General features: G+C 37.5%; 1 protein-coding gene across 6 annotated transcripts; it reads right to left on the reverse strand.

Moving 5' to 3' along the window:
* Positions 1 to 1,283: 1,283 nt before the first annotated feature.
* On the reverse strand, positions 1,284 to 23,120 carry CRYZL1 (crystallin zeta like 1). Of its 6 annotated transcripts, none has more exons than XM_074601482.1 (15): positions 22,933 to 23,120; positions 21,927 to 22,125; positions 21,578 to 21,649; positions 18,712 to 18,789; positions 18,109 to 18,181; positions 17,425 to 17,469; positions 13,690 to 13,758; positions 11,494 to 11,627; positions 10,577 to 10,688; positions 6,775 to 6,798; positions 5,549 to 5,647; positions 4,690 to 4,811; positions 4,115 to 4,220; positions 2,397 to 2,442; positions 1,284 to 1,693 (listed from the first exon to the last, which is right to left on the reverse strand). In XM_074601482.1, the coding sequence occupies exons 3-15, from the start codon at positions 21,641 to 21,643 to the stop codon at positions 1,594 to 1,596; spliced, it is 1,074 nt and encodes a 357-aa protein (XP_074457583.1). In that variant the 5' UTR covers positions 21,644 to 21,649; positions 21,927 to 22,125; positions 22,933 to 23,120; the 3' UTR covers positions 1,284 to 1,593. The 6 variants fall into 6 exon arrangements, with proteins under 6 accessions (XP_074457583.1, XP_074457588.1, XP_074457598.1 ...); XM_074601487.1 differs by lacking the exon at positions 22,933 to 23,120 and adding an exon at positions 22,709 to 22,831 and having other exon boundaries at positions 6,775 to 6,795; XM_074601497.1 differs by lacking the exon at positions 22,933 to 23,120 and adding an exon at positions 22,709 to 22,831 and having other exon boundaries at positions 2,397 to 2,511; positions 4,123 to 4,220.
* Between the last annotated feature and the right edge of the window lie 42 nt (positions 23,121 to 23,162).

Consider the following 23,162-nt stretch of genomic DNA (forward strand, 5'->3'; position numbering starts at 1 on the left):
ACCCTCTTGGTGAAACACGTAAACCTAAAGCTAGCATTACTAAAGAGCGTTAGAAAATGATGAGACATCCTAGCCCCAATGAGGAACCCAGCATCCAATTTCATAATAAATTTCATAATAATGGTCTTCCACAACCTGATCTAGCTGAAAAACCACAACCACTGCAGCAATAGCTGCCCTCAGTCCATTGTACACAGGGTTCAAAAGGCATTTATATATTTAGTTAGGAGCAACATATCTACTGACAGAAGATCTAGTAAAATTATAAAGATGTTTCTTCTGCAGTTTTGTCAGTGGTCGTTCCTGTTTTATTAAGCCTTATTTTTTAGCTCTTATTTTGTTTGATCTACTTTGTTTTGCAAACGTTTAAGCTAAAATGAACAACCCCAGGAAAAAATAAGCAGTTGGGTACAAAGCTTCAGAGTAAATGTCAAACTAACAGGATGCACGTGCTTTAGATGTATGTGTATGTACACTTGTGCGTAAAAGTATCACTTAGCTTCAAGGCTGTATTACGTCACATTAGTAGTAAAATAAGATTTACTCAGGCTTTTACGTGCTTCCCTTACATCTTTTATCAAGAACCTACTACAAGTCCGTTGAATGACAGAAGATAGACTGATCATGGTTCTAGATAATCTATTTTCACTCAAATGTTCCAATGTCTTACACTGGTTTAAAGTGCTAGTGTCTGCTGTTTGAGCCATCTACACAGTGAAAATAAATAGCACAGTTGAAGAGAAAAAAATATTTTTGCTCTCAAATATGAGTAAGTAGGAAGCCACGTGCTTTGAAGAAATAAAACCAGCAGTTCCTTCCCCACTGCACGGTAATGGAAGATGTTGGATAAACAGATATGAGCTGTGCTAGGCATAGGACTGAGGTTAAAAGAGGGGAAATGAAAGTGCACAGCACAAGAGGGTCTTACTGGAAAGATATCAAAGATAACATTACAGTAACAAGATACATAAAGTGCCTCAAACATCTGAATGACACAATCGTATCAGCTTATGGACTCTAGATTCACTAGGTTTACTGCCTGGTTGCCAAAATTAAGAAAATCAGCTGTGGGGGGAACTCATACTGTCAGATTCATATCCTTCCCCTCAAGCTTCCTTGCCAATTCTGATTTCAATTAAATATCAATTTTAAATGTGGATTAAATACTAAATGTACCACTGAGAGCACTCAGTCTCAATGCAGTCAAAAGCAAAAGGTAAATACAGACATAGGGGCTGGATAAGGAAGGACTAATAAAACCACCAGTTTTTTAGGTTTTTTTTCCCTTTAATTTCTTATGGTTGAAAAACAATTGAGTTTGCCTGTCGATGTTACTAACATTTGTAATTGGGCCAGGGCAGACAAAATTTGTGTGTCAAGACTGCCTCTTCAGAAGTTGCTCATGGGAACATTCTGCTCAACTGAATCAAAAAAACCCATGAAGTCACAGGACCTTCACAGACCATTTGTACTGAGGTACAAAAGATCTTTAAATTCTGCTTACAGAATTATTTGAAAGTGTACACTAATTTATTTCTCAAATACATCACATTTCTTCATCTTCCACAGGCTTAGAAATCAGGAAATTCCCTGTCAGAACTGGATGACTTGTCTTTTTCTTGCTTCATTCTTCTGAACTATTTCCATAGAAACTTTGGCTTCATACAATGGAATCGGTTCATCCAGCTGAGGCCTGAAATGGAACAGTATGTCAGAAATGTCTGGTGAGCATGCTCAGATCAACAGAAATATTGCAGGACTACTGCTATAGACTTTACTTTCACTATGTAAACTTTGCTCCTTAAACAAAATAAAAGTTTTATAGCGTTGCTTGGATTCACAGAAGAAGGGAAGAGCCCTAAAGCAAACAGGAAACAGAAGTTAATTAAACAATATTCTTTTTACGGGGCTGGGGGGGGGGGGGGAGGTGGTGAGGCTTTTGCTCAACAGCAATACAGTTATCCTGCATTAAGAGAAAGGATCTGCCATTCCCACCTCATTATAGGAGTCTTCATATCTAGTGAAGCTGTCACTCTTCCCAGAGGAGTATTAGACAGACCTATTGTCTTTTCCAGCCAACACTATTTCTAAAATCAGACACACTGCTGAGCAGCCAGATACATGCTTTTCCTCCACCAAGAAAAAAATATGCAGCCTCTGTTAAATTTTGACATAGAATACGCCATACCAAAATTGCAGGGTTTACCAAATTTTCTTCTGCTTCACCTGCTATGCTACAAACAGAAATAGTCCATAAACTGCTCCATATAAATTATGTCAGGCATCTTTTCCTGAGCATCCCAATGTAAATTTGCCGTACAGTGCTGGAAAGAGTTTTCTACTTCTAATGCTGAATTAAAATAAAACAAAAACAAACAAAAAAAATCACATCTCACCTGAAAACGCTACTTGATAATTTCTCCATTATATCTTCTAAGATGGGTATCTAGGAGGACTGTCAAGGTGCCTACAGATAATATCTTTCTATAATCGTGTTTGCTGGCAAGTATCCTGTATTGATACAAAACCAGCAGGATCAAGGCAAAATGTAAATTAACCTTAATTACAATCTTTAGATCAGATTTATGCACTTGTTATATATAAAAAACCCCCTAATTTCCTGAAATAGGATACAGAAATGAGATACGGAAAATAGAATTTTGAAAAATAAAGCAAAAAGATTCACAAATGCAGCCTGCACTAGTACAACATTAATCAATCAGAATGGCAATTGCATTTTTTTTGGTGCAGAATGAAGATGACAGACTTCGGTACCAGTTAACTATCCCTACTATTCATATAGACATCTGAGGTAAATTCTAATATCAAAATAAATTCTTGGAGCACCACTGTGCATCTGGAAGGGATCTTTGAGTTAACAGCTAACATTCATGACAGTGCAACAGACGAGGCTGTATTTAGTCTTTATATGAAACTCAAAAAAAAAAGTTCCTTCCTTCATTTTAAAAGCAATCTGGTTAATAATTGAAGCTCGAGCCATTTTGAAAAGCAATCACCTTGCAATTTCTTCAGATTATATTAATGCCATATGCTGAAGAATTTCACAAGATATACAGATACAAAAAAAAAAAAAAGATCGCATATTTTTCCTTTCAACTTTAAAGCCTGTTGTGATAAAATGTGCTGTTGTGGTTAAAGATGCCCCAGCAGATGACAAAAGAAATCTTACTGTTTAGTCAGCTTACTTTTTGTATGTGGATAATTACTCAGTAAGCATTCAAGAAAAACACCAAACTATGAAACGATTCATGGTAACGTGCATCCCAGAAATATTTCCTTAGTGTGCCTGACCTTGCCTAATCTACTTTGCAGTTTAGTGGAGGAGGGGAGGGCTTCCTTGCAGTACAGTTAGTCGTTTCACAAATATAATGACTTAATCCTCACCTGCCTCTGCCGTGCTGCTAAACTGCAAAAGTGATTCAGCAGATCTCATAATCTGCAGTGCAGTGCAGTACGGAAGAGGGAGGGTCCTTAAAGCCATAAACGGACAAACCTTCCACTACTTGAAGTGATCCACTGAAAACTGCCATGCTAGTAGAAAGCTCTGAGTCCAGCTGCTTCAGACCAAATGTAGGTAATGCAAATGGAGGTGGCATTCCTCTTCCCATACCCACATCTTCGCCCAATAAATTTTAATATACATTGCAAATAAGGAAAAGGTTACGAAGCCAAAATATTTTAGATTTTGCATTTAAACTGACTGCATTAAGATTTACAAATGACGCATCTACTGCCTAAAAGAAGAACAACAAAAAAATTTCCAAACTGTCATGTGCATAATACAAAAACTTACAGATTCAAATCTTCAATTAATTGGTTCAATCTTGAACCAAAATATCACGTTTTCTTCAGAATGTGTGTTTTCTATTTCAGCACTGCTTTTAATGAAGCATGTAGAGACATATATTTAGAAGGAATGCAGAGACTAGCTTAAAACATGAGCGTATATTATATTTTAGTTGCACTGTATGCTTAGCCTTTAAGCCTGTGGTTACATGACTGAGTAGAATAGAATCTATTAGTTGGTTTCTCAGGTATATTTCCATCCACTCATGTTAGCAGTCGGTATTCAAAATGACCATCAAAAGGATATAGAGGTACTTCCCTTGCTGTACATTGGACAAGTTCCATATCTCATCATTCAGAAAGGAGACTGTGGCTCCTTTAAGAAACAAGGAACGGCTATCTGGAGGATCCAGCTTAAACGAAATGAAGACAAATGATACTTAGTTATATTTTCCTATTAAAAAAAAGGTTAAATAGTTATTTTATATTGATGGTTAAAAAACCAAACCAAACCAAAACCCAGCCCTTACCCATTAGCACACTTAGAACATTTACAGCTTTAAATGACACTTTTCTGTCTTCTTAAAAACAGTTTAATACCCTGAGCCAAACAACATAGGTCCTTTAAAATTTGTCAGAATACCAAGCTATTAAAATAACTTACTGTCATCTTAGAGAAGGCAGCCCCAAAATTCTTCCAAAGGAAAATAAAAGTATTTATTATTAATGCTGTATACTTCCCATTTTCTGGATGTGAAAGTTTTCTTAAGTGAAAATTGATGTTATTGAACAGTGGGGAACAACTCGGCCATGACAGAAGCTCGCAGACACATTCATATATATACTGTGGTACAAACTAACTTACTGACACAGTATCTTTACCTGAAGATTTTTTTCTGTTGTTATCCAGTGTCCCCCAACAGCAAGAAGAGTAATGATATCATGCTTGTGAGGCAGCAGCTGTGATTTTGAAGCTGATTCATCTTCAGCATTATATAATTTCACTGGGGAGGGGGGAAGAACAAAGTCATTAAAGCTCAGAAGAAAATTCTGTTCAGAATGAAATGTCCATCTCTTCCTGCACTGAAAACCACGTCTTGGGATTCTTTACAGTCCTATGTCTTCAGATACAAACGAGTTGGAATATATGCATATCAATACACACAATGAAAGATGGCTGTCTGGAACAGCACTACAATTAAATTATGCTATTTGTCACATAAGAGTATCTGAGAAAGTACAAGATTTAGCAAATTGAATATATATTTCTTTTAACACATTTCAGTGGAGCTCTAAGAAGTTCTTTAATTGTTTCAGCTAAAAATAGTAACTTCAGACTTTTCAACGATCATGATTGTTTTATAAAACACGTTGACAGTATTGGCGATTATGACGTAATTTTTGTGTTAAAATAAGGTAGCATAAACCATGATGTCACAGCTCTAGTCTTTAAACACGTTTTTTTTCTTTTCAGTTTTAAATAGAGGAAAATTTCAGGCAAATTTGGCAGATGACTAACAGTACTAGATACTTCCACTAGAGGGTGATATGAGGAGACCTTAAAGAGATCTTGCTTAAGGAGATCTACTGAGTGAAGACACATACATAAAATTGCATGGGAACAAACAACTAAATATAAATGTTTGAGGTGATGCAGCTTCCACCTATATTGTTTGGAAATAAAAATAATAAAACAACTCCTAATGGTACTCTGAAGACCAGATTTTCATCAGTTACATACCTCCAGCATCTAGAACAATATCCACTCCCAGGCCACCAGTTTCTTCCAAGCAGCTTTCTGCCACATCTATCTTTCCATTGGACACATCGATGACTCGAGCTAGAAAGAGCAGCATATTTGGTCAATTACAGTAAAAACGTAGAGTTTAGATTCCGAGCAGAACAGAACATTTCTAGTTTCTGAAACTATCATAAGTTTGCAGCTAAGTCAAAAAAACCCTGTCCAATATTTTTTTCATTTTCCAATACAGTGCAAGATCAGCAACAAAACTATGTATTAGCTTAATGCAGCAGTAAAACTCAGAAGTCTGTTTAGGCCAAAGAGGATAAGTATGCTCCTGTAAGAATTAGAAATCCTTCTGTAAGTTCATTCTTTGCTTTTCTTCATTTCCAAAGTCACTTCAAAAATAGCAAGCTCTGGAGTGAATAACCGTGTTATTGAAGCAAAAGGGAGTGGTGAAAAGATAAGGAGGCACCTTATTTCACATGTCCCAACTTTCAAATTATCTATCAAATAGCCACAGCAGTAATGTTTTGGGAGAGTTCTCCAAGCATAGCTTTCTTCCCTCACTCTACATAAAAACTACCATTTTCTGCCAGTCCCTTGCAGAGCCCTTCTCTTGCTTCCACAATCACAGTGGGAAACAAAAACCTATTCTCCCTGGTGTGGCGCCCTGTCTCCCAGCGCAAGTCAGAAGTAAACGTGTAAAAACGCGATGAATTCAGTCACGAGGCACTGACCTGACTTTTCTTACGATTCCAGCAAGTCTTAGAATCTTATTATATCCACCTTTTCGTTAAAATAATGCTTAGTAACATCGTTACTTATCTCGAAGAATGGATAAACATTAATATATTACTTCCTGCATAATGTTTTTAACCTCTAAATGACTCTCTGGGTCATTAAATAAATATTTATATGGACATATTTACATTTCCTCTTGAAATATTTCTGAGCTGAAAGTCACTAATACATTTTCTTCTCATATATCTGTGATACCATATTTACAGATGATTATAAACCACAGAATCATGAATAACTAGGGCAGAGAAGTAGCAGGTAAGGTTTTTACAGTTGTTTCATAACTATGATGGAGAACAAACATTTAGAAACTAAACAGGCCAAAGACTTATCAGCAAAATGATAACTGAAGTCATGTTAAATAAATTTGGAGGCACATTTTCAAATCATAGTAGATTAAACTTAAATTTGCAATGTGTACTTACCCACTAAAGGCTGCCGTATACCTTCTTGAATTTAATCACAGGATGGGAAGGAAGGAGAGAAGAAAAATTGCAAGAAACTGGTCGTTAAGAAGAATATTAACAAATACTCAGTTAATGCTTTGGGTTTTGGTCCCCCCATCCTTCCAATCAAATCATAAGATGCATTCAAACTCTTAGGTCAATTATCCAGTTTCTTCACTGAAGTCAAATTATCTGGCTAAAGAGAACACACGTTGTCATAACTTAATAAAAATGTCAAATGAATTTAATAATGATAGTCACATTCCCCGTAAGTTTTTTCTTAATGTGGCAATTTGACAGGGTATAAAGTTTCTGCAAATAGTTTCACTTTTTGAGAATAATGTTGATTTAATAGACTCAAAGCCTGACTATCAAAAAGAAAGGCAATGGTTTAGTCAGTTTGACTGTTTTCTGATTTCTCTTTAGCCAGTTTTGTTACTTAACTCAATACAACAGTTCACACAGTACTCATCAAAATCTGGTTCAATTTCCTTCCTAGCAAAATGCTGTAACAATTTCTCTTCACTGTGGAAAAGGCTCAGCAACAAGTGATAATATAATTTTCTATAATCCGTTGTCATTTATGCAAAATTTCTCACAAAACATTTGTAAATTAGTTCCGTTTCTTCTTCTTTGACTTGCACAACTTAAGTAACATTATTCTGACTGGCAAAAAGGCTTCAGTTTCTCTCTTCTTTCACTGGTGGTGAGAAGTAGAAACATCAGTATTTCCACAACTTGCTACCAGAGTTCACTCTCATCCAGTAAGTTCAGATACAGAGTTTAAAAACTGTCACACAAAAGATCCGCTACTTGCTTTATTGAACATGCTCAAGAGAGCTATGAAATCACTGATGAGTTCTTACCAGAAACGTATCCACTGAAATCTCAATATTAGTTAAAAAAAAATAATTAAAAATCTATCAACAAACCAAACAAAAATGAAAACCTAGGGAACAGAAGAAATATATGTGTGTGTGTATATTTTTTTTTCTTCTGTATTCTAACAGAAACTCATCACCTTATTTATGTAGGATTCTGTCTCTAGTCTAAAACATAGGCATTAAAATTTCAAAATTTGTTACAATTGCCTCCTTCATACTACTATCATATTTCCCTCAGAGATCACTGAAGACATGCAAAGACCCCATCCTGTTGATCTAAATATGAATCCATAAACATTAACAAGAACTTCTATGTCAGGCACTGGAACTGTATTTATTAAAAAAAAAAAAAAAACCAAAACAAAAACCAACGAAACAACAGAATAAACCAACCAAACAAAAAAAAAACCCAAAACACAAAAACAGTGCCTTTTTGCTTTCACGCTCAAACTCGTTCTCTTTTTAATTCTGTACCAAGCTTGTATCTGTTTATTTGAAGTAAAGTTGCAATTAAATTTTTCCCCCTAATGTTTATGTTCCACAAACATTTGCAAAACTGCTAAACTAAACTCCTATCGTTGTAAAACAAGCACATACACGAGCAATATAAGAGTGGTGTTTCACTGCAAGAGATGGTTATTTCAGTCATTTTACGAAGCAGCCGGTTATGCTATACACTGATAGCAGAAACTGCTGCTCATTGACAACTGATAAACTCTTGCTAAAAACTAAACAAAAAAACCCCATTAAACAAGCAGAAAACAAATTGAAAAAGCCTCCACCCACAGCCAGCTTAGCTAGCTCCGCTTGGGTAACAAAACATTTATTTTATATTAACATTCATATCACTTAAACACACCAACAAAAAGTAAATATGCCAAGCAACCCAAAGTCATATTCATATGTACTACAAGGACTACGATAATATTAATCGCAAAGTCCTTTCTTGGCTAATCAAGTTTTCATATCATTAGCAAAATATACCTATAAAATATTACAAAGCAAGGTTTTAGGTCTGTTGTATTTACTCTTTCATCCATCCACAGCTGGTATAACAAACCTCTACATATCAACAGCATTCACAAAAATGCTTTAAGTTCTAATGTCTGTAATGTCTACTATTACAGTAAAAAAGACTTCTGAAATAAGAAAAGGAAAAAAAATAGCTTTTTTGTGAAGTTGCAAAAAAATAGGGGTAATATAAAAAAATCTAGAGAATTAAGTCTGCCAGGTCTTGGAAGAAATGATTACATTTCCACCACAAAACTTTGCGGTTCCCTGTTGAAGATCGTTAAGGTCAGAAAGCAAAACTGTCTTTCTCCCTGCTCTTGTGTAATAACCTCTGCACAGCACTCCACTTCCTGCTGCATTATCAGCACTCCAAAGCCACTACTGGAAGAGCTAAATGCTTGCTTGGTAGGCTGGAAGTGAATCACTCCCCAACACTGCAGATGTGTGTGAACGTGCAGCCCCAGAATGCACATGCACACTGTGTTGTCTCTGTGCTTCCACTGCCAGTTCTGTTCTCGGGAGCCAGAAAGGAATTAAAATTGACAAGAACTCTGTTCTCTCTGTGTCCAAAGAGCAGCTCTCTGGCTTATTTCATCCCTCTGCTAGCTTACTATTCTTGAGCCAGCAGGGAGAACACAAGGACAATACTATGTGCACCTGCATATCAGCAATGCCTGATTTTAGTGAGTCACTAAGAACGAGAGAGGAGATTTGAAAACTGCTCTAATTCTCCATTTGGAAAGCCCAGATTGCTAACAATATTACTATGCAAAACAGCAAAGGAGAAAGGAGTCAGAGTCAGGGACAGTTAACCTTGGCATTATCTTTTTAATCAGATCTCATCTTAACCCATATATATTTTGATTGATGGGACTGCAATATATATAACTGACTACACAATGCTCTCCACACAAAGTTATTCTTACAAGAGACACAGCTGCTCTTATACTTCTTTGAATGACAACAAAAATCATACACTGAAAAATAAAAGTTGGTGATTCTACTGGGGCAGACTTCGCATTTTGAGGAGGAAGTTATCAGACACTAGTTTTAACCTTTTGTTCACTGTAGAGGAAAGTTCATGGACTGCAATCAAACTGGACTTTGCAATGCCATTTTAAAACTGTCTGAATAAAGAAATCTACTTTCCTTCACTCTACAGCACTGAAATAAGAAAAAGTTAACAGGAAAGATGTTAGTAGCTTTTACATAAGAGTCTTTTTCCATGGTCCAAATAGCACTGTTATTTTGAGGGGAAAAAAACCCAAAAACTTTAGTATTGAAGAAAAGAAATCGAAGAAGTCATAGATGAATCCAAGTATTACATCTATTGTAAAGCTCATTTGGAAAATAGGAAAATGCAGAGCCTTTAAGCATGCAGCTACAGTTATGACAGTACTTGAAACTGAGCTGCCAAGCAGCCTGATAAAATACGATTAGAAGTAATTTGAATCTGATGAATACTGTATCTCTAGTATATCATTACAACTGAACTCTGGCTCAGGTACCTAGATTACACACTGCGATACCAGTGATTTAATAATGCTCTCTTCTTGTTCGCAAGCAACAATGTTATAAAATGAAAAGGCTTCTTGAGAAGTTAGGCCAAAAGCCAGCACTCGAACACTATTGTGTAAGATGGAAAGTGCTGAGATACAGTCATTACAATTTAAATGAAGAATAAAAAGGTCAGTAAATACACGTAAACCGAAATTAAACACCTATGGAATACAGAATAAATTTTGAAACTATTTAATTAGACCATCTATAAATTTGTATTTCAGTTTTCAGCTACTGAAATAAGTCTACAGACTCAAAAGAAAAAAAATTAAAATATTTTGAGACATTCTTTAGTGTAAACTTTAGCACTGAAGAATATAACTTACCCACAGGAAGTCTAAGCCTCTCCAGGTACTGCTTGTCTTCAAGACTGTATGCAGTAGAGATTACTTTAGCTCCTCTGTGTTGTGCTAACTGAATAGCTATTGTACCGAACGGCTGCAGAAGAAAAAAGGTAGATGAGTTTATTTACAGCAACAATTTGATGCAGTTGAGTATTCTGAGAGTATTCAGAAATGAACTTACTCCTTCAATACAACACATCTGAAGCAAAAATCTGAATATTCACAGATCTGCTTTTTTTCCAAGTGAGGACAAAAAAGTCCTTTCATTGACTGGGAAGCTCTGAACAAACTTTCAAGACTTAACTAGTTCTCCTCTTCAACAAAATAGCTCAGATTCTACTTTAAGTAACACAAGTACCATACCTGCAATTGCAACTTGCAGCTTTGGGCTTGCTTGCTTGTTGAAGAAAGAAGCACTACCAAGAAAAAGCCCCAGCCACATTTACATTAATGAATCTTGGCTGAGGCAAGCTCCACGTCTTCATTAGCAATAAAGATTGGAGTAATGCAAATGAAATTATTTATATCTAAGAGAAGTTAAAAAGCAGTGGTGGGAAAGGAATAAAAAAAAATAATTAAAAAAAAAATCAAGGCACTTTCCTCCAGTTATACCTGAGGGCTTCGAGTAAAACTATGTCAATGTGCAACACCAGAAAAGAACTACCTCTCTTCACTACCCACGCAACATGTAAAGGACTCTATTCTTGGCTCAGTGTCCTATGTGGGAGGGCCTTTCCTATTAATCCATTATGTTAACGGCACTGCCAGGAGTAAAATACAAGGCTTGATAAGTTTAGTATGTTGTAAGAAATCCAATTGTTTTGGTGATAAGACAGATACTTATGGCAGAGATAATCTTCCTGTTGTGAAATTGTTAGTACTGCACAGTTGTTACCTACACTTCCTCCATCCATTACAAGGACAGTTTTTCCAGGAGAGACGTGGGAAAGGTAGTGTAAAGCTGTGTATGCTCGGACACCATCACGAACAGTCCCGGCTGCTTCAACCCAACAAACTTTTTCTGGTTTACGAACTAAGTATGGGGAAAAAACAAACAAAGAAACCAGATGGGAAAAAAACCAAACAGCATGTCCCTGACATTTCACTCAGGATTCTTTTTTAGACTTCATCAATTTCTAAAACATGAAAGAAAATTATACAAGTCAAATCATCTACAGCTATAATTACGATGTACTTCACAAAGGCAATATTCCTATGTTGTGGCTCATGGTAGTGCTAGGTTAGCAACATGGACTCAAAGTGGAAAAGGCAATTGTTATTCCGAGAATAATCACTTCGCTTCTGCAGCACTTTTGTGGGCAAGTTCAAATACAAATATAATACTTAAACAGGAAAAAAGAAAAAAAAAAAAAAAAAAAGAGAGACACACTTCCTACCATAACCTCTTGACAGAAATGATCTGAGGAGATCTTTTCTCCTTTTCACAAAGATAATTCCGACACAGAGACCATACAATGCAAGTTCCAACCCATGAGTTCCTAATTCTTTTTTTTCCTCTATAGGTTAGAATCTTCTACTTCATAATCCATTGGTATAAATAGCTTGTGGAGGATATAACACATTTTAAGAGAGATAAAGGTGAAGATAATATTATTTATTATCTCTGTTCTCTGCTGTCTCTATCTACAAGACGCTTAAAGAGTTTTCCCATTCTATCCACATGCTTAAAAGCCTGGGGAGGTAACATTAATGAAGTACTCTCTTAACTAGAAATCACAAGTTCAAACGCCGTTTTTAATGTCAGCAATTTACAGGATTTAGCAGAGACCTCATTACTAAGATAGAAAATCATAGCCCAGCTGAGTCTAGCATAGAACTGAACTAAGTAAGCACAATCCTCTTGAGGCACACTAGGAAAAGAAAAAGACTGGAAAAGTTTGGTCTGTCCCTTCCTATATAGCATCGGAATTGACAGGTTAGCCTGAATCAGTGAAACTGTAAAACAACACACGCAATGCGACCATCTGGGCTCATTTATCAGTGTGCTGGAAAAGAATTCCAGAGACCATCATCAGCATCATCACTTTGTGTGCCAGTTCATACTACTTAGCACAAAGCAAGCTACTGAAGGTAATATACAGTCAGAAATATTTTCTGCCTACAGTTACTGTAAATAGCAACAAGGCAGCACAGACCTCTAGATTTCATTTTGCTTGATTTGTACTTTTAAGTGTTAGAAAGAATAAACCTTACTTTTTCATCTCCATGAGGCTATGGCTTATTTTGCAAAAAAACTGTCATAGCTAGTTAGGAAGATTTCATCTTCAAACAAGTCAACATAAATAATACTTGTTTACCTGTCACATTTAAAAAAAACACACAGAGGATATTTTACAATATTTTATACAATAAAGTAGGATTTTGCTTTGGTATAAACAAATTTAAAGGAGTCACCTCATAACTACACATGTTGAATTCATGGACAGTCACAGAAACCCAATACAAACTAATTTGACCAAAAGAATAGCTCGCTTAAAGTAATATAACAAACTTGGGAGAAGCACAGAGATTCCCAAATATAGTATTCTACACATTAAAGCACTCTATGCCCAGAAAGGGGAGACTGGAAACTCACAATAATTGAAAAGAATGTTTCAATACTAGGTCTTCCCTAATCCTCATTCCCTGAAAATTCCTCTCTCCATCTTCTAGTCCGCTAATTTTATCCCATCTTTTAGTCTGGTCACAAATGAATTCCTGGATTGAGTTAAAGTGAGGAAGAAAGCAAATTTCTCCTCATTTAATTATGTGACAGATGAGGTGAGGAAAAAGTACAAAGACAATGAAGCAACAAAAAGGGAAGTCAGAAGGGGAAAAAAAAGGAAAAGAAAAAAAAAGAATCAGCTTGTGTGGTTTAGGCAAAACATTAACCCATTAAACAATAACAGCAAAGAAAAAGCCCTTCAGAGTATACAGTATTCAAAGTTCTACGAACAGATGGAGTAGACAGTCTGTTGCTATACAGAGCAAGTTTGCCCAGAGGTCCATGTTAATTAGCTCCCTATTAGAAAAGCTAAACTGAAGTCTAAAGATACAGTAAATGTAAATATTAGCAAAATATATGAGCTACGTACCCAAATAATGCTCATGAACTAGAACAACTTCACAAAGACCAGACTCCTCGGAATCCAGGGGCAAAATTCCTGAAAAAAAAATTGAACATAGACCTTTAATTTCAAACAAGTGGATGTTATAACCAAAACGAGCTCCTAATGAAATTGCTAGTCCCCCTTGGTCTGTGGTTCAGTTGCCCTCTTGTCAGTTTTATGACAGGTAAAGAAAACTTGGCAAGGTAACAGCCTGTAATCTCTATGGGCGCAAGTGCACAAGATGGTTCCAAAGGTGCTCCAAACAGCATTTTGGGGTTGGGGAGAAAAAGAACGGGGACACTACTGAGTGCTTTTTGCTACTGGCACACTTCTTTTTTATCAGGTCATGTCTGAACTCATTTCACACTGCTCTCATTCTGATGAGCGCTCCTGTTTCTACTCTGGGCCATGGCTAACAAAGAAGAAAATCAAGCTCTCGTATTGTATACATGCACAGATCTCTCAAGGGTTTATCTATGGAATAATGCTAATGAAAAGTCTAAAGTAGCTATCTACAGCAGCTATTGTGCAATTAGGAAATAATGCAAGAAGGGCAAGAATCTCAGAACAGAACACACTCTTACAACATCACTATCAACTCTATCTTATTTTCATAACTTAGTCATCCTCTAATGCTTCAGTTTAACATACAAAATATAAACATATATGAAAGAACGTCCCTACAAAATAACTCTTCTATCCTAAAGCATCATTTGGATTTTGATGATTAACACAGTATTATGTTTCAAATGTTAAGAAACATATCCTTGTAGTAAACTAAAGTAGCCTCAGCACCTAGATCAGTTTGCCTTCTAACATATCTTACTATAGAAAAAGCAAAACACAGAATGAATAATACATGAAGACATTCCTTTTCTTGACAGACGCAAAAGTTCAGGAACAAGTCACATTATCTCCTAACACTCGAGACAGCCTCCAAGGAGTCATTATACTTTGCCATCAACTCACATTGATTTCAGGGTCTCTAAAACCATTCACAAAAACATGATCCTTATACTGAAGGAAAGACATATGGCATCTTAAAGAACCGTGCCCCTTAGTACACCTCATAATGCTTACAAAAGCTCCAACATGAAGTATAGACCTTTATTTTATGTATGCTATACACACCAAGCATTTGACACAAGTACAAAATTAGATTTTTCACTTTACTCGTCAAAAATACTTCACGTGGCATAGGGCTTTTGTGCATTGATTATTCATCTCTTCAGTTACAGGGCATATGGAAGAACTGACATGCAAACTGGCTAACCACCAGTAAATCTAAGTAGGTACATTTATATTTAGGTTCATGCCTCCAAGTATTTGTGGCCAATTTAACTCCCAGAATATTTCCCTGCACTTATTTTAATGAGGAACATGGCACGATTGATTGCTAAAAGATTCTGAGAGCAACAAACAAAACTGACTGTAACTCTGAAAGGAAGTCAAGAATCTATCTCAAACCAAAAGATTTTTGGCTGGTCTGAGGTTCTACTACTGTATTTTTCTTAACCGAACAAATGATTATGTGTAAGAGAATACGTTATATAGACAAAGAAATCTACTCTGGGAAATTAAAGAAGGATCAGAAAAATTTTAAAAGCGAGAAACAATTCTTGATATGATTTTAGGAACAGATTAATGATTTAACACACCAAGTACTTCCAGTGAGCACAGTGCTATTCTTACATGAAAAAAAGTAGATTCATAAATAAGGTCTCTATTACCATATTACTACTGTTAAACTCAGTAAGGACAGAAGTACGGGCTTTTTTTGTAAAATTCAAGTAGAAATATTTTTCTGACAATTGTATATTTTGAGACAGTTTGATGTTATTAAACACAGAGGTAACCAAACCATTTGGCAATAGCTCATTTTCTTTTAAAGCTGCTCATTCATTAACTATGTATAAACTCACAGCAACAGTAACTGGGAAGCATGTTTGTTAGGAAAGATTTAGCAAAACATAAATATTTCGCTTCCATCATTTGTCTTTATAGCATCTGTATTGGATGCATAAGGTTGAACAGCTGTTTGAAAGGGAATGCTATAAGATTTCAGTATTTAAAGAAGTGGGGTTTCTGTCTTTTAGGGACAAAAATATTTAATGCTGTTTTATCTTCCTATTTCCATATGTGTAATTCTGACTTTTCTGTGCACACAAGCATTCAGTACTCAAGAATAAAAAACTCAGACAACAGAAGTCTCAGACAAAATTAAGCCACTTCTTACATGACCCAAGTACAGATTCCATTCCCTTAATGTCAGGTTTACTCTGAAGTAGCTCAGCTGAATCAAACTACTTATTCTACATTTGAATTAACAAGAATGGAATGAAGTCATAATTCACAAAAAAATACCCAACCCTCCCACAGCCATTTAGAACATCACTTAGACCTCTCAGGTCCATATTTTCAGAGGTTTTTTTTTTCGCTAACTACTTACTGAAACTGTTATTCCTTCAGCTACAACAGAAGGTGATTGAAACACAAATACTATTTTAAAATATTCAACAGATGCAGCATATGTCAGTAAGATATTTAGCCAAAAGAGCAATACTGTTCACAATAATGATACGATTCATAGTTTAAAGTCAATTCATATGCAAACCAGAAAATGCCTGGCCATAATTGTTCTACTTTATGAAACAAAGCAAAGCCATTCCATAAAATGGAATATTAATTCCCGACTGAAAGGATTACACCTTCTGTGGTGAATAAATAATAATAATCACACATCTTACTTCATTAGATTTAAGCTAGTGATATGAAAGGTCTGCCAAAGTTTTACCAGCAAAAGAAAAGCCCCAAACATTTTCTGTGTGATTTTTGACCTGTAGGTCTGATTTAAACAAACAAAAAAAAGTACACTGACTACCACTTGCCTTTCTGATGGGCTTCTCCGATAAGAATGTCATAACAGGATCACAAAGCATGGACTCCCTGTGGTTAAGGTAGGGAGGAAACAAGTCCACTTTGAAGAACATTAACGTTCAGTAAAAATGAATATTCTGGAAAAATGAGCAGCTTGAATCAGTGTTTCTTTTTAAATGTGGCCTTGTATTTAGCAAAACACCTGAGTACATGTATTGCTTTTGGTAACTGAGAAAATCCAGCAGAACTGGTGTGAACCTACTTTCATGTTTAAGTTAGGACCACTCCTGATTTCTTTACTCGAAGAGGAGTTGACTTGACTTAGAAGAAACTGAACAGTCTTCAGTATGCTTGAAGAAGAGATTCATCACTAGCAGTTAAAAGTATATTTTTATATCATCCTCAAGAAGACAGGAAATATAAGCCTAGGCTTTGTATCATCCACAGAAATCAAAAGATACATATTAATTAGATAAAGATGGTGTTATAGATACAAATAATTGTGTATGTATTCAGGCAATAGATACGTGTTGCCTTTAGAACACTCACCTCACACGGCTAATTGGACTGAGGTCTGTATTCTTAGAGATTCGCTGAATGCTGTAGGACTATGACAGATTACATTAGGTGGGGACCTGAACTTCCAGACTTATAATGAAAAAACTTCCCTAAGAGAACACTTTTAGAATAGAATTCTCATTTATAAGAGTTTATTCATGCAACACTACTTGAATCTTTGAAAAATGTCTAAGTGTAGACTTAGCACCGATTATAACCTCAGCCATTCATTATAAAAATATTATTAATTGTATTAGTTGATGAGGCACACAAGCATTAACTTACCCACCACTTCATCATCTGGCTGAAAAAAGGTTACCTTTCTTCCAACTCACGAATATATGAAAAGGAGGAGAGAAGGTATGAAGATAAATGTTCATAGCTGAAATTAAGTATGCATTTGAAAGCACTTTCTATCACTAGCTCACAAAACTAAAAACATACCCTGCTAGTGAAAATTTTTTTTCTATTAAATATGCACGTACCAAACCCAAATGTTTAATTCACTAAACTTTGGCACCCCATTCACAAACAGTTACATGCAAGTACACACACGTATAAGTGTTTGAAAGACCTAGGCTTTAAACTACACATCAAACGTGGATATGTCAGTGAAACACTGCTGAAATATTATTTTGTCTTCACTATTCCAACAAAGGATTTTTACAAATAAATTAAAGGCAGCTATAGCATGTGCAGGTAATACCTTCAGATCTTGGTATATTTGATTTAGAAAGCTGATGTGCAATTTTTATTTTTTTTAAAACTCTGAAGAGATATGCAGGAATTACAGTTCAGTTCTTTTTTTTACTTTCATTTCAGCATCATTACTGACTTAGGGGAAGCCTCATTAAGAAAGCAAACAGTTCCTACTATTGAAGGCGTACCATACAAACAGTACTTATTTGTTCTGGATTACCAGACCTTAATTCTAGCTCCACACCTCACAAGACAATTATACTAACTTACCTTCCAATACAACTCCAGAAATTTCTCGACCAACAGGTAGAAGCTCCTTTTCCAGTTTAATTTCTGACAGAAGCTAAATGAAAATAATGGTTACAACATTCTTACTAAGGCTTAAAATTTGCGTATTTATTATAATCTTACAGTGTTTGATATTCACAGTAAGAAAGTTGGGCCATTACCAAAATGTTATCTGGGGGAAAAAAGTACACACATTCCTCATTTAATATTAAAACCTTTGCACTGATTTCCTGTATTTAAATTTAGAAGCATATTAAAAAAAAATAAAAACAGAGTTATGAACAGGCAAGCCAAACTGTGACTTAAAGTCAGTATGCAGAGGATGATAAAAAGGATTTACTGTAAGAGAACTCACAAATGACAATTGATCTTTCTCCACATATTAAGAACCAAATTACAGGTGCTTTTTATTTAAAGAGATATGCAAGAATACCACATCAATCCTGCGCCCTCTTTCTCAGCAGTAAAGCTGTATCCTCAGACGGCATAAATGGAATTGTGCCAATTACCAGCTAAGGCCCTGGCTTAGATCTTCAACGGAAACTGTAAACACCTCTAGCTTTCATAAAAAATATAAGCAAATACCTTTGTATCTATCCAGCTCAGCGCACAGGCTCTAACTTGTACTTTCACATCATTGTCTCTTGTAGGAGGAAGGTTTTCCTAGGACAAATTTACAGACGTTATATTACACAATGCAACGTGAATGTGCTACTAGGGTCCTCTCAAGCTCTTGAAACAGAGTCTTTCTTTTAGATTGTTTTGTAGTCAGAACAAGAAATTATTTTTCAATGAAAAGGGAGCTGATATCACAATGGATTTACACCATTTTGCGTACGTGTATATTACTGTAACAAACTGACCACTAGACCTTACTAAACCTTAACAGACACTGACATTATTTTTCTCTTGGGTTGTGTTTTTTTGGTGTTGTTTTTTTTTCTTTTTTTTTTAATGCAAGTTAAATATCACACCCTTATCTGAAACAATTTTTGTATGTAATTACCCCCATAGTGTCTGTCTAACAAACAGAACGGAGCAGCTCTTTAATATTAAAAATATATTGCGAGAGTGATGGAGAATTTTAACACAGTTTTGACATGAATGTCTGACATACTGTGCTGAAAAACTTGCTGAGTAGTCCAGATGGTGTCAAAGAGGCAGCACTGGTCAGAGTTGGTGTTAAGTTCCACAAATAATGGCTAATTGTTCTGCTAATGAAGCCTCCCCTTACTATTTCAACTTTTGGATTTGGGATTGATATCGGAAATGATTTTAAGTAGTTAAGTACAGCTACTTTGAAGTATTTAATTAGACAAGTTGAATTCTGGACTGTTGACGAGCTACCTCAGGTACTGGAGGCAAAATCTGGTATTTCCATGTTATACGCAGTTTGCAGTGTTGATGCCCGTTAGAACTGGAAGTGAAACACTTACCATGAGAGCGCTTTGTTTCTACTTCTGAAGTTAAGTTATATTTGTAAGTGTTTAAAGCTTTGTTTTTTTTTTTTAATCTCTTCCCAAGAAACAGCTGTTGCTTTTCTCCTAGGTTTAGCAACATGAACAGTAACCTCTGTTCAAGGAATATTGAGCTGAACTTTTTCTCACCCCAGCTGAGTTAAACGCATGCTGTTCCTTTAAAACTGCAAGGCATTTTGCCAGTGAAACTGACCTCCTGCTCCTCAAACAAACCAAAGTGGGTTCTCACTCCTTGTTCCACAAAACAGAAAAGCCATTAAGCTGTTGAACTATAGGAATACTGCATCTCTGGTTTTAAAAAAAAAGAAAATAAAAAGTCAGAATCTAAGGGACCTATGTAATTTATATAAATTTAAGATTATATTGTCTTTTGGAACTATCCTTTTGGTATGCATAGCTCAATGAACCCAAGTACTGCTAGGATGTACATAATAGAATTGCTTTTCTTTATAAAGGAATACAATTCTTAAGAACAAAAGGAGAGGATGAATTGTTTGTGCTGTTAACTGGTTCCTGCCTTTGTAATTTAAATATGTCATTATTAGGAACTGACCAAGCACCATATAAGGAAGGTTTGCTATGGAAATTCTTCATCCAAGCTACCGACTTTTCATTACCCACTTTCTGTTCTATTAAGGTCTCCTCATCCAACTAGCTTTTCTTTTCCTCACTTTTTTCAGTATTTATTTCTATTTATGATGATGATTCCATAGCACCGGTCATTACAGAGACACCTGCAGAATCATTCCCTAAGACTGTACTAGAGTTGTCTGGCTCACCTGTTGCCAGCACCTACATATTCCTATCCCCTCTTTTGTGTCGGAGCTAGCAATCATGGAGCCATCACGACAATGTGAACTAACTTGTAAGAAATTACTTGTTTTCACCTAGCTGATCCAGCTCATCTTACAGCTGCATGACTCCTGAAACCATTATAAGGAAGGGAACAAAAATGTGCTGCTGAAACGTGAACAGACCTTTTCAGCAAAAGCACAATTTCACAATCAGTTTAAGTAGATCTAAGACTGCTCCATGAATATGCACCTTGGTAGTATCAAAATCACCCATCTCATTGCATCTTTCTCTTCAGGCAGTTTGTTAGATGTGCTCCATTACTGGGATTTTGCATCTACTCAAGCAAGATTCTCACCAGTACTATATTGTTTCATTTTGATATATGGCTCGTAGGTATATTTAGGTGTCTATATTACACGGGTATACATAGGTATGTATAGTAATTTATTCTGTACCTATAAGAGATTTAAGAACACAGGTTCACATCCTCAAAACCACATAAGCATTTTTCTACTGTTCAGAAACCCACTGCAACAGTATACACTCACTGACATCCTATTTTAGCCTTATGCCACAAGCTGATGTGTACACAAGTCTCCAATTAATGTTTACATCAAACTGACAAAGACTCTAGCACAATAGTTTCAGCTAAATTTGACAGAAAAATTGTTGACTTCTTGTTGTTCCATTAGGTCATAGGAAAATAGGTAGCTAGACAAAGGAAACTTATCAGTGCCTCTGAGAAAAAGGCTGCACTGTCATCTCAATCCTCACTAAGAGCAAAGAACTCACAAGCGGAAAGAAAATAACAGTAGGAACACTGCAAACATGATAAATTTTTCAAGCTATAATTCTACTTTTTCAGTGTCCAGAAAATCCAACCAGGAGATGTGAATCCATATGAAGCCAGGGTTCATGCGTTATGCTTGCAAAACTTGTTTTTAAAACATGGACACCAAAACTGCACAGGGAAGTCTAGCACTGGTCTTGCCAAGTGCTGTGTGATGATGGTGAAATACACCTCCCCTACGTTCATTTACTTGCTTGTGTGTGCAAAGATTACACCAGAGTTTTTTTAAGCCTACAGAAGGGTTAGGTTTTCAATTCCCACGTGGCGTTCAGCCTCACTTTTTTCTTCTACCAAATTATTTAATAGTACTATTATGATCGGAACTCACTCTTTCCTGGAAGACAAATGTCATTTCCTCTCCAGGTGATTTCTGCTGACAATACAAGGCCTTCATAGTGATCTGAAAAAAAGACACAGCAACCCAACTGTAATACATGCAGTATCTATAGAGCAAACAAGTAACTAAAGCTGTACATTACTTTATAAGCAGAACAGCGATTGTTTGCAAGCAACACAGGGCCTATGAGTCCTTCCAATGTAAGTTCTAAAGCGGATCAACAGATGAGGCAAGATAAAGTGTTTCCTGCAACAGCTTACATGCATACTGTTGATAATACAGCAAATCCTTGGGACTGAGGATGTACAGTAAGAGGCAATGAATGATACACAGGATTTACCGATTTGTTGTCCAGTGCAGTAGATGGATTGTTTGCCACCCAGGCCGGAAGGGACAGAATTTGACTACCTCAGACAAAGGGCGATATAACCGGTGCAGGAATACGAGGAACCTTGCTTGTGACTTCACTGAAAAATCACAACTTGGGGTTTTGTTCTCCTGTCACAACTTGGCATATGTTGTCTTCAACAAAAAAGAGCCTTTTAGAGAGAAAGAAAAAATAAAAAAAGAGAGGTCTCTTCAAGTTACAGGAAAAAGAAAAGCACAGAGCAGAGAAGCAGAAAACCATTATATTGCTTCTGTCAGCCAGCATGAACACCCCAGAGCACGCCCGAGGTTGAAGGGACCACCCTGAGGCACCTGGCCGTTCATAAACGCAGGGCAGCGCGGCAGCTGGAGCCCGCCACAACCCCGGCCAGCCCTGCAGGGCACCCCGGGCTCGGCGGTGCTGGGCCGCCTCGCCGGACTCTCGGCACACGTTCCCGAGGGCAGCCACCCACTTCCCTTAGTGCCGCCAGCCACGCCGCTGCAGTTATTCCGGTGCTTTGCCACACCGGAGAGCAGCTCGGGGCAGAGGGGGGAAGGCACCGCTGCCCACACCAGCGCCCGTCTCCGCGCCGAGTCACCCGCGGCGCCGCAACAGCCCCTCAGCGCCCGCCGCGGAGGAAACCGGCGCGGAGACGACGCCAAACGGAGGGAGGCTCCAAACCCACCCCGGGCACCCAGAGGGAAGAGCCTCCGGGAAGCGCCGCCACCCCGCGCCCGGCAGTTGCCATGACAAACCGTTACTTCCGCCGCTGCTCCCACCTCGGCGCCCTTCCGCCGAGCGCGGGCACCGCCCCCCGCTGCCCAGAGACGCCCCACTGCAGCTCGTGATTGGCCACAGCGGCCGCCACTCGCCGGTAAGAGCAGAGGCGGGATTGGCTAGGGCGCCTGTCGCTCGCCTCGAGGAGGCGGGAGGAGGAGAGGCGGGAGGGAGACTACGCCGCCCCGCTCAGTGGGCTTACAGCGTCCGTGACCTCCCGGGTGCAGGGCCGGCGGCCTCGACACGGGTGTGGGGGTGCGAGGGAAGGGAGAGACACCGCCTCGAATTACCCTTGTGCAAAGTAAAGGGGCCGCCCGCCCCCACTGGCGGCGAGGAGGCAGCCCGGCCGCCCCTTCCCTCCCCCCGGCTGCGCCCTGACCCCCTCGGCGCGAGAGCGGGCCCGGCCGAGCCCGGATTGGCTGGAGGAGGCAG

Source organism: Larus michahellis, chromosome 1 (genome assembly GCF_964199755.1).
Source record: "Larus michahellis chromosome 1, bLarMic1.1, whole genome shotgun sequence".
NCBI classification, from domain to species: domain Eukaryota; kingdom Metazoa; phylum Chordata; class Aves; order Charadriiformes; family Laridae; genus Larus; species Larus michahellis.